Below are 13,851 nucleotides of genomic sequence, written 5' to 3'. Positions count from 1 at the left end.
CCCGGCCCTAGCGCCCGCCCGCCGGGGCACAGCGCCCCGCCGCGGACCGGCGGCGAGCGGCCGCCGCCCCCTCACAGCCCCGCCGGGGAGCGCTGAGGGAGGCGGCGGGTACGCGACACCGGCACCGACACGTCCTCACGGGGCGGCGGGCAGACCCCGGTGCTGCCGTCCTGCTCCGAGGAAGCCGGGCCCCGGCAGCTGGTGGGATCCCCAGTGAGGCCCGCAGGCAGCTTCCAGGCGCCCCTCACAGCCGGTGTTGCTGTAGGTGGTGGAGTGGCCTTGGAGGTAAAACAAAACAACCCAAAAACCGCCCTTGAACATTACAGTTCAGCTCAGACTTCACACGGGCCGGGGGAGGACGTTGAGCGGTTTCCCCAGGCACAGTACTATGGACTCGGCGCGTTCAGCTGTGGCCAAACTCAGTCACTCGTAGCCCTTGGTGCTTTTCTTTTCCCCTGAACTTCAGCTCCAGGATTAAAGTCTGGGTTTGTGTTAATGATTCCGGCACGGAGAGGGACGGTGGGCCAGGGAGAGGAGAGAAGGAGAGGAGAGGAGAGGCCGGCCGCTCGCTGAAGCGCGGGGAGCAGCAGGCCGCAGTCCTGTGGCGGGTGCCGTGGCCCACAGTGGCACAGCGCTGTGTCCAACGCCAACCCCAGCCCCTGCGAGGGAGAGCCGGGCTGCAGCCGCTTCCCCGGCTTCATACAGAGCTCCTGGAGGTGTCATGGTGTAGCGGGAGTAGCTGAAACAGAGACTCTTTATACAGGTAAACGTAGGCCTGAGATACTAGAGAACATGTGTTGACAGAAAAAAAGTGGGGTTTTCTATCTATAGAAAAATGGCGGTTTTGGCATTTCTATGCCATAGCATAGTTTCTGAAGGAAGGTGAATCTGTGCATCTCTGTCCTTAGGAGCCTCCTCTCCCTGCAATAACTCAAGAGTGGGAAAATTAAATTCCTCAACATTTTGTGAGAACAGGTAGAGGAGACAGCTGCTGGAGGCCTCACTATCCAATATGAAATGAATAGCTATACAATAATACGATATCCTACAGGACTATCAGATTATTTACATCCAGAGAATCTAGTGGGGCTAAAGTAAGAAAAGGAAATTTCATTAATTGATGGAAGTATTTATGAGTGACAACTGGAACAGGAGGGGGTGTTTTATCTGAAACTCTATTACTGCAAAGCCTTTGAAGCTCATACAATTCTACAGCGTTTGTTAGACGTCAGTGGGATTAATGACCACACATAAAAGTCACTAAATCTTTGCAGGGCTGGGGTTGTGTGCAAGACTGGAAGTTTGGGTGAATTACAGTGATAGTGTCTGGAGCTGGGCATGTCAGGACATGTTTGAAAGGGGAGGAAGAATTTCTCCAGGCGGCTGTGAGTGGTGCAGAGGAAATACAGCTACCCACTCAGAACATAGCTGGGATGCTTCTGTGGTGAAAAGCGCTGGGAGACTTGGAAATACCCATCAGTGCTCTGGAGATTAGCTATATGTCCTACCAAAAGAATAGGCTATAGGTTAGGTCACTGTGGAAGTTATGGTTTTCTTCTTAAACTGGAAACCTTCTTGCCTACATATTCCTGGCACATTCACTGACTTGTCACAAGCCATTGCTGTCATTAATGTTTGTGATGTGATCATCTAGGTAGGGAATTCCTTTAAGTCTGTTCCTCTGCCTTTCCTCTGGGAGGATTGTGTCACATGCATTTCAGAGAGCTGTTTAAAATGTCACTGCTGCAGACTGATTGTTGGTCTCCATAGGCACTAGGCAGTCGTTTGGGGGAATATGTTTTGAATCAGTTTCTTTCTGCTGCAGTGAACATTTCAGGGAGCTGGTTAACATCTCCTTTGAGGGTGCTGTTTACAAACAGACATGGGCAGAACCCCAGGAAGGAGTTCTGGCAAAAGTACAGGACCCACATGCCAGAATCACCCTCAGTGATCAGCACCCAGAAGGTTGTTCTCTTCTAAAGACACAGATGGGTGTTAGCTGTCTCTCTGCTGACCTTAGAGCCACAGTTTGAGGATGGAGACATAGCAGGAGCGATTTAGGGCTCTGGCAGACAAACTCTTATGAGTCTTGATGTCTGAATTTAAGCTATAGCTACGACTAGCTCCCTTGTGATGACTTGCAGGAGAGGCTGAAGATAGAGGCACACACCAGTGCCACAGCCATGCCCACAGTGATGCTGGGCTGTTGCCTGGATGGCAGAGGGGATGGCACACATTCCCTCCTGCCTTTCCCATAGGTGCGGAGCAGAGGAGGCAGCAGTGCTGCAGCACCACGTAACTGTGTGCTCTCTGAACGTGAGGCAGGGCGCTTATAAAGCCTCACCAGTCATCAGGTGTTAACAAAGCTGCTCCAGGCACCAGCTGCAGCATCCCAGGAATCAGTGCTCACTCATGAGCTGAACTGCTGCGGTTACCTGAGGACTGCCAAGCTACCCTCTGGGCAGGCTGTTGCTCCTGTTGCTCCAGAACTGCTGCTCTGGCCCCAACCAGAGGTTAACAGATGTGATTTGGCTGTAGCAATGCCTGACAATTGTGTTCTTCCATGAGCTGGTGGGTGGGAAGAGGGGAGGAGAAGGAAACGGGAGAGATTTGAGACTCGTGCTTTCTGCCTCCACTGAGCTGTGCAGAAACCTATTGGCAATTCTTACTGTGCTGGACTTAGCTGACCCTTGTGTGAGTCCAAAGTACATGTAAGGAACACAGGAGTCATTTGCTGGACACACTAATGGTGCAAGAGCTGGCATGTGGCCAGAGTCTGAGATCTGTGTAAGGAGTCAAAGCCATGACACATCCCAGCACTGAGAGGGCTCCGCTTCAGTGCAAGGCAGAGAGGCAGTAAGTTGGGACTGACAGCCTGTTGACAAGGTAACTGACCCTCCGCCCACCCCTGCAAGCTGGTGGTCAGGACATTTTCTGGCACTGGATCAGCACTGAGTTGCCTCTTGTCTGTCCACATTCCCTCTTCTCCCTGTCCCTCTCGGTCCTTCATTTGGCTGGGTTTCTCTCCTGTGTTTGTCATACATAGGCTGAATGTTACAGATCCAAAAAACCATCTGTGTGCTTCACTGAATAACTAAACTCCCATGATTTTATGACTGGATAGTTATTAATTCCGTAAGGAACTAGCAGTGTTTATATTATTTTGTAAATAAAAGACAGTTGACAATGCATGAAAATAATGACTTCAGAGTTCTCCTGCTAAGTTCAGACTTCCTGCTAAGTTGACTCTCTTTGAGAAGTAAGGCTGTGCATTTCGGATCCTTTTTCAGGGAGTCTTTTACCCTGTCTCATAAAATGGTGCTTTTTGCTGATCACACACCAAAATAATGCTTAAAACATCGATATTTAGTATCTTTTCAGGGCTTTGCTCCGTTCATTTCATTCCTGGCAAACAATATATCCCCCGTGCTTGTAAACTAGAAAAAATGTAAATATCTTTGTACCAAGTGACACTGTGGTCAGCCAGTAATTAATGCATGATTGGTGGGTAATCTCTGCAATGTTTTGGTTCACGCTGTTACTTCTGCATTGTCAGTCAGTAGCAGACATTGCATTTACAGAAGTCAGAGTTGAAGTGCTTGGGCAGCGTTCGGTGCCTCTCTGCTGTATAAGGCAACTGAAATGTGATCTGCAAGATTAGTGGGGCTTGTGGCAAGGAAAGGAACATGAATTACAGGAGGCTGCCAGAGTGACAGGACTGAGTGCTGCTGGTTGAATGCAGGGTCAGGGTTTCAGCTGCATGATGGTCAGTGGAGAGCAGGGGCCACGCAATGGCTGAACTGGAACTGTCTTCAGCAGTTACTCCAATTAACAGTTGGGATTGTTGTGTATTCCACTGTGTAGTAGTAAAAGCTGTTCTGAAACCATATGGCTAATACCAGGTTTGTATCTGTTTCACTGTAGCATTTCTAGGAGAGATAATCAGTAAGGAATAGCCTTGAAGAGACTACTATGGCTCTTGCTGCTGTGCATTTTTCACTGAAAATCCCAAGTGCTGTGTCCCTGCGGGCTCCCCTGCGAAGATGTCTCCGACTTTGTAGCCGAAGCTACACAGTTCATGCCTCTTTCAGTTATGAAGCCATGCAACAACAGTACAGACCAGAGGTGCCAGAGTACTTCAACTTTGCAAGAGATGTGCTGGACAGATGGACTGAAGTGGAAAAGGTAATGGTTAATTGGCTTCTCTGATTACAAAGTATTTAATGCTGATCATTAATGCTGAATATCTGACAAATCCAATGACCAAGACACTGGGGTTATGTTCTGATTATAATCTGATTATCATCTCATGAAGGTTGAACGTGTAGATCCCTTAGGCCACATGCTGCCCTGTCCACCAGACCAAATTGTTTCCTTTAATCAGTAACTCCAGTGAGATCAAATGTGAGTAAATAGGTGTCTCATAAATGAGACTGTGAACTGAACCACTCTAAACCCTCCCCCATCAGCTGTGACATGCACCCTACCTGGATGTGCGGGGAAAATCACTTGACTTCTGTGTGTGTCATTGCCTGCCTGTAAAGTGAATAATAAATACAGTGTAATGTCAAACCTCAGCCACCTATCCCAAATGTGAAATCTTTTGCATCCAGGGACTTGGAATCTACAAAACTGAAAAACTTTGAACACCAAACCAGATGTGAGATCTACACAAGGAAAGGGAATATTGAAAAACCCCATGGAGTATGGTTCTGTCACTTTTCTTACCATGAATGTCTGGTCTCTATGGATGTAGGACTGATTTTGCAGGCTCAGGCTGTTCATGATGAGGGGCTAAATGCAGTTATTTCCAGCCTGGCAGCAAGAACAAAGCAGAGGTATCACCCATCTGACACAATTGTTCCTTTTGCAGGTAAAACCGGTTTTGGCAGGCTGTAAATGGGGAACGGAACGCCTCTGGAGAAGAGGTTTTTCCCTCTGAAGTGCATGGATAAAATCTGCTCCACTGAAAATGAACCTTAGTGTTATTATACCTTCAAATAGATAATAAGGTGTCATGTTCTTGCTGCCCCAGTGAATTTTTTGCTCAGGAGGTTACTTGCTATACTATTACTATACTACTAAATGCATTGGCCCCCTTTAAGACGCATTGTATACATACATTTTAAATCACTTCACGTGAGACATTGATTAAAGGTCACACTGTGTGGGGCTATGCTTTTGAAAGTTTGATTTAATTTTCAGAAGTAGCAGACAGGCCCAATTCCAGATGAATCTGAACATGAGCTGTGACAGCTCAGGAGACTGTGGGGCACAACACAGAGGTACCCATGTTCATCAGCTGCTTTGTTGATGTGACCTGAACCAAAAAGATTCTTCTTCTTTTTCTGTCCTGATCACTGTAAACCTCTTCAGAGTGTGAGATTAAGAACTCAGGAAAGGAATACAAATTAAATTTTCTAAATGACATTTATAGGCTGCTTTTTCTAAGGGAGAGTTCTCTGCCTCTTTTGAAATCAGTGGTGAATTTCTGTTGCATCAACAGGTTTCTCCAGCACTGAATAAGTGATGAATGCTTTTCTTCCTTGGTCTTAAGGTAAAGGCAATGTGTTTCTAAAATGAAGCATTTGTACTGTACCCTCGTGTTCTGTAGGAGGGAAAAAAGCCTAAAAACCCTGCGTTATGGTGGGTAGATGGTGCCGGAGGAGAGGTGCGGTGGAGCTTTGAGGAGCTGGGAGTGCTGTCCAGGAAAGTGGCAAATGTACTCTCTGATGCCTGCGGTCTGCAACGGCAAGACAGAGTTATTCTGATTCTGCCCCGGGTCCCGGAGTGGTGGCTGGTGAACGTGGCTTGTATGAGAACAGGTTAGTAAAAGCATAGAAATGATATGTAGGTACAGAAATTGTAACTTAAACCAATCCTTGCTATTTAATGCACTCAAGAACTACCAACATGCTGATGAGGATGAACTAGTGTCATGCTGGTCAAAACCACTCTTTATACCACGTTTTTTCTTTTTGGTGCTTTTAGGACTTTGGCACATGCTCTGGCTGTTAAGGAAACCCTGTGAGTCCATATGGCTCTGTCATTCTTCTCTTTCCAGCACTTATGACACATCACAAATGAACCCCCTTGCTAACTTGCAGTGAAATTAGCACACACTTAATGAAGTGTTTCACACATTCACTTGTGGGATCTGTTAAATACTCAGCTTCCCAGTATTTACCATCCAGAATGTCTTGGTCCCTCACAAAGACAAGCAGTATGCCTTGTGAGGCAACAACTATCTTTACCAGTAAAGAAGTTAAGTCCAGAGATGGCATGTTCCAGGGGCAGTGTTTTCAGAACAAGAAAATTCTGTTTATTTCTTTTACTGTCCCATGCTCAATGTAGTATTTGCTAACTTGTGCTAATCCTCACATAGCATTTAATCCATCAAAGAAATTGGCGTATTTACAAATGTAGGGCCAAGTTCTCTTTTAGTATAGCACTCTGTCCCACTTAAAAGAGCAAAGTAAGCTGAAGTCTGCTTGTAGGTGCAAGTGCTATTCTGAAATGTTGAGGCTGTTTTTCCATTCCTCTTCCTTCCCTTTAGGAACTGTCCTGATTCCTGGCACACAGCAATTGACAGCAAAGGACATTCTTCATCGACTACAGAAATCCAAGGCAAAGTGTATCATCACTGATGATTCTGTGGCACCAGCTGTAGACTCGGTTGGGGCTGAATGCCAGTCTCTGAAATTCAAGTTGCTTGTGTCGGAGGGCCACAGAGAAGGGTGGCTGAGCTTTAAAGATCTCCTGAAGTGAGTAAATACCGCTGTGAAAGCACCTCAGCAGTAATGAAAGAAAAGCACAGTGGTTTGTTTTCAGTAGGAAACTTTGGCACAGGCCAATATATTTTCACCCTTTTCAGACTGCACAGTGGAAAAACATCAACGTTGATGGCAGTTTTGATTGCTCAGTTATTTTGGTTAAATATTTTTTAAAATGTGCAAGTCACCCTTTCAAATCAGTTTATTCATTGTTTTGCTTATTTTAAGAAATGCTTCTTCTGACCACCACTGTGTGACCACAAAGTGTCAAGATCCGATGGCCATCTATTTTACCAGTGGAACTACAGGTTCTCCAAAAATGACTGAACATTCCCACAGCAGCTATGGTATTGGCCTCACAGCAAGTGGAAGGTACAGATATCACTTTAAATCAGACATATTTCTCTAGCTGGTCACATAGCAAAAGGAGGAGAAACAGAAGATTTTTAATGGAAGCTTTTGTTTCAATAGTTTAAACAAGAGCAGTTGTTCTACATCCCAAGGAGTGGTGGGATTTTTTCATAAAACAGTTTGAGTCCAGCTGCCTTAATGTATAGTGAATGTAGCAGCAATGTAGACACTAACTTCTTTTTAACATTTTCTTTAACTTTTGGTAAATGAAGTCTGTACCATAAAACAGGAAAAAGCACAGGTCTGTTAGGCTTCTGAATTCATGTGTGTCTGGCTTAACATAGCTCCTGCAGGAACAAAATGCTGATAGTTCTGAATCTTTAAATTTATAAAGCAACGTTGTTTATAAAATTGATATGGCAGTGCACTTCACTCTAACAGACAAGGAATAACAAATCAGAAAATACCAAACTAGAAGTAAACAAAAAAAATGAGTTCAACAAAATCCCAGCAATCTCATACATATTCATACAACATCATGTCCTCAGGTGGCGTTAGCTTATCCATCAGTATAATTTTTCCCTTACAAAAATGCAGCATCAGCCCATCCCGATGACATCCTCACTGTGGTGTGACTTAACTCCTGCTCAGAAATTCAGCCTTTTCTAATTGCCATTTACCCAAGACAACCAGTGATGGATTTGCTTCACTGGCACATCTCTTGTTGATATTTTAATATTTGCCTTGTCCCTGCCAAATAGAAACTGTGAACCGCTTCCTTGTGTTACCAGGTACTGGCTGGACTTGACTTCCTCAGACATATTTTGGAATACATCAGACACGGGCTGGGCAAAGTCAGCTTGGAGCAGCATTTTTTCATCATGGATTCAAGGGGCGTGTGTATTTGTCCATAAGATGCCACACTTCGACCCAAGCATTGTCTTTGAGGTGAGTGAGGAGAGCCCAACAGCAAACAGTTCTCTTTGGCTGGTCTTGCCCAGGTTCTCCTTGACTCTGGCGCTGCACGGGGGCAGCATGCAGCAGAGTTAGAACTTTCACCAGGTGATAACCAAACAATCAGTTAAGTAGTGAGTGCTGCAAATATGTACCCCAAAACAAGAGCTTATTTGAGATCCAAAGAGTTTAACCATATACTCTGCTCTGGATTTGACTGCACAAACCTGTAAATGTTATTGGCCTAAAAGTGAAGTACACAAGAAATTGTTCTGGGATTTGTGGAGATCTTTGTTGTTGTTAAAATAAGTGACAATAACAGATGAATGAGAATTTCGGTTGCCTGCACCATTGCCTGCACCTGTAATTAAAAATTAAGGAGTGAAGAGGCAGCAAGGTTGAATTTCTTTAACAAAGGACACCAATGTTATATTCTCTTACATCCTCCACACACAACTCTTCATCGTTTGATAAAAGACTACTGTATTTCATTTTAAATGGAATGATTTTATCAGCATATCCATGTTAACGAGATGGCTGGAAATTGCTAGTTAATGTTAGGGTGTGTTGAAGAACACTGTCAGTTGTATAGCTACAGAGCATCTAGAAAAGTAGCCTGATGGTTTTACTCGTTTTCTAATTAAATTGCATTTATGAAGAAATTCTGCAAGAGAAACTGTAAAGCTTTCAAGAGCAACAAACTTTGTTGTGTGGAACTAATTGTAAAATTATGCACATTCTGTTTTGAAAAGAAACTAATTAAATGTAACTGCTGTGTGTTGGTGTTGGCAAGTACATTGCTAACTGCTTTTAGGACACTTACTGTTTTATTCTCGTGTGTTTCATAAGCTGGATGCAGAGATCATGATATTATCTCTTACAACGAAGATGAGACCTGACAGGTTTCGGTATATTGGCAACATTTACGTTTTAAACTGTTTTTTTTTTTTAATTCTCTAGACTCTGTCAAGATTTCCCATAACTGTTTTCTGTTCTCCTCCAACTGCCTATCGAATGTTTGTGCAACATGAACTGTCCAGGTAAGCAAAAGCAGAGTATCCGTGTTGGTGTATTTGATCAAAACAGTAGACCAAATGCTCGTGTTACCTTCATTTTATTCCAAATTTACAATGGCATAACAGTGACACAGCTCATTTATTTCTCAACATTTTGAATCTTAAGTATGAGGAACAAAGTCAGAATAAAGATTTAGGGACAGCTTAACCATCTCAGATTTCATAAATTACAGTGAACTCGCATTGGACTTGGAGAAGCAGTTTAGCTGAGGATGTAATGGGATACCTGTCGTACCATGATTAACTTCAGAAGTCCTTTATAATCACATCCCTCCTTTTGTTTTTCCACTTGTTCCTCCATTCCTATAAGCTACAAGAAATGTGTGTCAGCACAGCTTGGAGAAATATATGACAGACCGATTGGCCTCATTTAACTCTTCAGTGAGTTTTTATTGTCATTAGGATTAAAGGATTAAACTTTGTTATTTCTCTTCAGTTTAGACCCCGGTTGAGATTCTAGGGTTAGTAACAGTATATTGATCATTAGATTTTCTAAAGTTATGCAAAGTAAACCAGATTTTTTTTCTTTTTTATTTGCATTTTTTTCAGATTTGTTTTTGTTTAACACTACGCAGTTCAAACGGAATGAACAGGACTCAGTAAAAATTTTTATTTTAGTAGAAAGTACCCCACAATACAGGAATACAGTAGCGAATGGGACATGGCAGACAGGTGACTGCCAGTTATTTGTTCTCTCTTTCCCACTAAGCTACACGTTCAGGAGCCTGCGGCACTGCGTGAGCGCTGGGGAGCCCATCAACCCTGAGGTCATGCAGGAATGGAAAGCACAGACAGGGCTGGATATTCACGAAGGCTATGGACAGACAGAAACAGTATGTTCTGCTTTACAGAAATGTAAAAATGCATGATTTACAGACACAGCAATAAATTCAATTCAGGCTGCCAAGAAAAAGCAATTAAAATCATTTATACAGTTATGACTTTCAGGGGAAAAGTCAATTGCAATAAGCAACATTGAAAAAATGTAGGTTTTGTAAGTCGTAGAACAATCATAACAGCTTCACCCAAAATCCAAGGACTGTTTTTCATTCCTGTGGGCTTTGGATTGGGAACTAACACAAAATGGGTATATTCCTCACCAGTGCATTCCAAATTGTGCTTTAGAATCTATCTTGAGAGCAGTCATTAACGTTACCTGGAGCTGTGGGCATGATTCTGAGGGCACAGGTTATTTCTTGAAGTTTAATCGTTGGATTTATGAGTATAATGAGGACAATTAGTATTTCTCATAGAGATACACAATATTGGCTGAGTATTTTAAAAGTAAGCTAAAGACTGAATATACAAGCCACAGTTAAATTTTAAAAAGAACCCCACACAAACAAACCCAAACCCAACACCATTTTTTACAGGTGCTGATCTGTGGAAATTTTAAGGGAATGAAAATCAAACCTGGCTCTATGGGAAAGCCCTCTCCGGGGTATGATGTCAAGGTACTGTACATCTGGTCACTCTCTTTCTGTCTTGCAGGTAATCACTTTCCATTAAAGAGGCATGAAAGCCTTTAATGTGACTTTAAGGTGTGAAAACACAGAGTTGTACCGTCATTCAGCAGGGAATGAGAGAGTAAAGAAGTGCATGGCACTGCCCTAAACTGAGTGTGCAAAATAAGCAACTGGACTTCCCTCTTGCACCATCCTCCCCAGCAGAGCTGACGGCCCGCTGCCAACCGACTGTTAGATACCAAAGGCTAAGGCAGTGATTGATAGAAATTAAATTGTTAAGGCAGAGTGGGAGTGAATGTTTCCTGGCGATAACAAAACTGCTGAAACAAATTCTAGTACCAGATCAATTCACAATATGGCTTAAGATTTTTAGTATATTTCTTTCAGTTCTTAAGCTTCCTCACCCCATTACTTATGATCCTCCCCGGGGTCTTACTGTCTTCATTACGTGTTTGCACAGAACTCGGCATTCCTCAGGTAAAAGACATAATGCAAAGTACAGGGGATTAGTAATAATCTTACACTTCAGTTGTCAGAGTGAGACCCTCTACTGCTCCAAATCATTTCCCAATAAAATACATAAAGTACTTTTTTAAAAGGTGCACCAAAATTTTATAATCTTTAGAATCTTAACTTAATGCTTTTTAATTTGGCTCCAAGATAATAAAACTGTGTTTTGTTTATTTTTAGATTATAGATGAAAACGGTAATATTCTGCCTCCAGGAAAAGAAGGAGATATTGCCATCAGAGTAAAACCTACGAGATCGCTTTTTCTTTTTACTTGCTATGCTGTAAGAATACTTCTACAGTTAGAGTAGACATCCTGTTAAATCTCCATCACAAGGAATCCAGTGCCCCGTTTCATTTGCATATACTCTGCTCACTGGTCTGAAAACCTGTGGGGAGGAAAGAGGGATTTACATTTTTTTCCTGCACATGCTTGGTCTAATTATACAAACAGTGAGATTGTTGGTGAGATTGTCCTGCCTAGCAAGTTAAAATCCACTTGCTAGGCAGGACAATCCACTTTCTTTTGATTGTTAGTTTCTTAATATAAAGGAAAATGTTTGAAGGACCCCCAGATCCCAAAATACTCTTTGGCCTAAGGGCTAGAGCTCCCATCTGAGAAGCGGGACACTCTTCAAATCCCTTCCCTCCAGATTTGAGCATCAGGGAGCGTTTCATGCACAGCAAAAGATTTCAGGTTTTTTTTTGCCATGGCTAGAATTTCCAGCCCAGCAACTGGTAGAACAAATGCACAGTGCTCTCAGTTCTGACACCAGGAAACCTTATTAAATTTTATGGGTAGTATCAGCCTATAATCAGGGCTTCTGAGCAGCACCAAGCATGCGGGAAAGGACCACCATACATACTGCCTAGAAAAATCCTTGCAGAAATCAGTTGCACTTGCTGTAGAAAAAATGTTTATCAGTTGCTCTTATTAATTACACTGTGCTGAGCCAAAACTTTTCTGGGGGTGAAAAAAAAATATCTCAGGATAGGAGATGCTAGAAATACAAAAGAAAATATCATTAAAGGATAATAATCTAAAAGTGAATTCTTAGTTCCATAAGCCTCCATATTTTTGAAACTTTCAGTGGTTCCTATAGCCATGGGGTATAATATAATGAGTTTAAAATTTTAAGTCTGTGACATTTATTACAATTTATGAATTTTATAGCTAGTTTTGTAGCTTAGTAATGATGAATTAATAATTTTCCATTAATAATGTCCCACTTGAATCCGATGCACATGACCACAGCATGGACCAGTCTGAAAAGCTGAAATTTTTAAATATTTGACTGCACCGTAATTTATATGCTAAATATGTTAGAATGCAATTTCATGTAGTTTTCAAGTAAAATGCAATTTAATCCTTCCTAGGATGATCCAGAGAAAACAGAGGCGACAATACGTGGAGACTTTTATGTCACTGGAGACAGGGGAATTATGGATGAGGAAGGGTACTTCTGGTTTGTTGGAAGAGCTGATGATGTCATTAATTCTGCTGGGTAATTTAAGCCTGATTAACAATAAATCCTTAAACTTTAATAACATAGGTGATTCAGATGTGAAGTTATGTTTATGTGTTATCAGATACAACTAAAAGCCATTTCCTCTGTTTTAAAGGTACCGTATCGGACCATTTGAAGTAGAAAGTGCCCTCGTGGAGCATCCTGCGGTGGTGGAATCAGCAGTTGTCAGCAGCCCAGACCCCATCAGGGGAGAGGTGAACAAGTTAAACACACTTCTATATTTAAGTAGCTTTGTGCATACTGGAGCTAATAAAGCCCAGCTTTCAAGGGATATGTCTATCCAGGGATTTGTTTTTCTTTTTTTTTAAATTAAAACTAAATAAATTCAAGTCGGCATTTCTACTCTATCAGACACTGAAGAACCCACACAGGAAAAAAAGACCCCAGGGCAATTGCCCCAAATCCCATATAACAAAAGCACCATTTGAAGCTTTCCCTGTCATTGAAATACTTAGTTTTTTGCCTTAAATGTATATGAACTGCCTGCACAGTCCAGATTGATAGTGAACACCCACAGACTTTAGCAAAGCTTTCTGTAGCTGCCCTATACATTGCTCTGTAAATGTTTGGTTGAAGTTTCAGATCTTACTGTTGTGTAATACTATTTCATTGGCATTTAAACCATTGCTCCCATAACTTCTTTAGGTAGTGAAAGCCTTTGTTGTTTTAACACCTGACTACGCTTCACGTGATCCGGACAAAGTGATGAAAGAGCTACAGGACCATGTTAAGAAAGTTACTGCTCCGTACAAGTATCCTAGGAAGGTGAGTACTCAAATGCCCAAATAATTTTCACTACCGTTAAAGAGTGGGTATTAACTGGTATGTGGCTTATAAACCTATGCTGCTGAGGTTAAGAAAATGTTAAATTTTTGGTACACTGTATTTTATGACATATTGTAATTTCCTCCCTTTCTCAATAGATGGAGTTTGTTCAACAGTTGCCAAAAACTATTAGTGGGAAGATCAGAAGAAATGAACTGCGCCAGAAGGAGTGGAGAAAGGATTAAACGTACTTGTTGCTTTTTTATGGGACTTTTTACAAAGTAAGATTGCAGATTTACACAGTAACACAGAGTAAAAGGTTTTCTACTATGTTCTTCTTAGTTTAGGTTTGAATGAATTCGTAGCTGATTCCTAGGTGCTACACTAATAGTACAAAAGCAGAGAGACTGATACAAATTAAATGGGAAA

At 42.3% G+C, this 13,851-nt stretch overlaps 1 protein-coding gene across 3 annotated transcripts; it reads left to right on the top strand.

The window, feature by feature from the left end:
- Positions 1 to 665: 665 nt before the first annotated feature.
- LOC106884854 (acyl-coenzyme A synthetase ACSM3, mitochondrial-like) lies at positions 666 to 13,816 on the top strand. Of its 3 annotated transcripts, none has more exons than XM_014936559.1 (14): positions 666 to 763; positions 3,925 to 4,185; positions 5,615 to 5,825; positions 6,557 to 6,764; positions 7,002 to 7,145; positions 7,916 to 8,072; positions 9,039 to 9,118; positions 9,864 to 9,987; positions 10,528 to 10,608; positions 11,311 to 11,412; positions 12,506 to 12,633; positions 12,752 to 12,851; positions 13,303 to 13,422; positions 13,581 to 13,816. In XM_014936559.1, exons 2-14 carry the CDS (start codon positions 3,973 to 3,975, stop codon positions 13,665 to 13,667), a joined length of 1,755 nt encoding a protein of 584 aa, XP_014792045.1. In that variant the 5' UTR covers positions 666 to 763; positions 3,925 to 3,972; the 3' UTR covers positions 13,668 to 13,816. The 3 variants fall into 3 exon arrangements, with proteins under 3 accessions (XP_014792045.1, XP_014792044.1, XP_014792047.1); XM_014936558.1 differs by lacking the exon at positions 666 to 763 and adding an exon at positions 2,185 to 2,886; XM_014936561.1 differs by lacking the exons at positions 666 to 763; positions 11,311 to 11,412 and adding an exon at positions 2,185 to 2,886.
- Positions 13,817 to 13,851: the final 35 nt, after the last annotated feature.

This window comes from Calidris pugnax, unplaced genomic scaffold (assembly GCF_001431845.1).
Source record: "Calidris pugnax isolate Ruff unplaced genomic scaffold, ASM143184v1 scaffold17, whole genome shotgun sequence".
In the NCBI taxonomy this organism is placed as follows: Eukaryota; Metazoa; Chordata; class Aves; order Charadriiformes; family Scolopacidae; genus Calidris; species Calidris pugnax.
The sequence above is the reverse complement of the archived record's forward strand: the minus strand, read 5'-3'. Positions and strand labels throughout refer to the sequence as shown.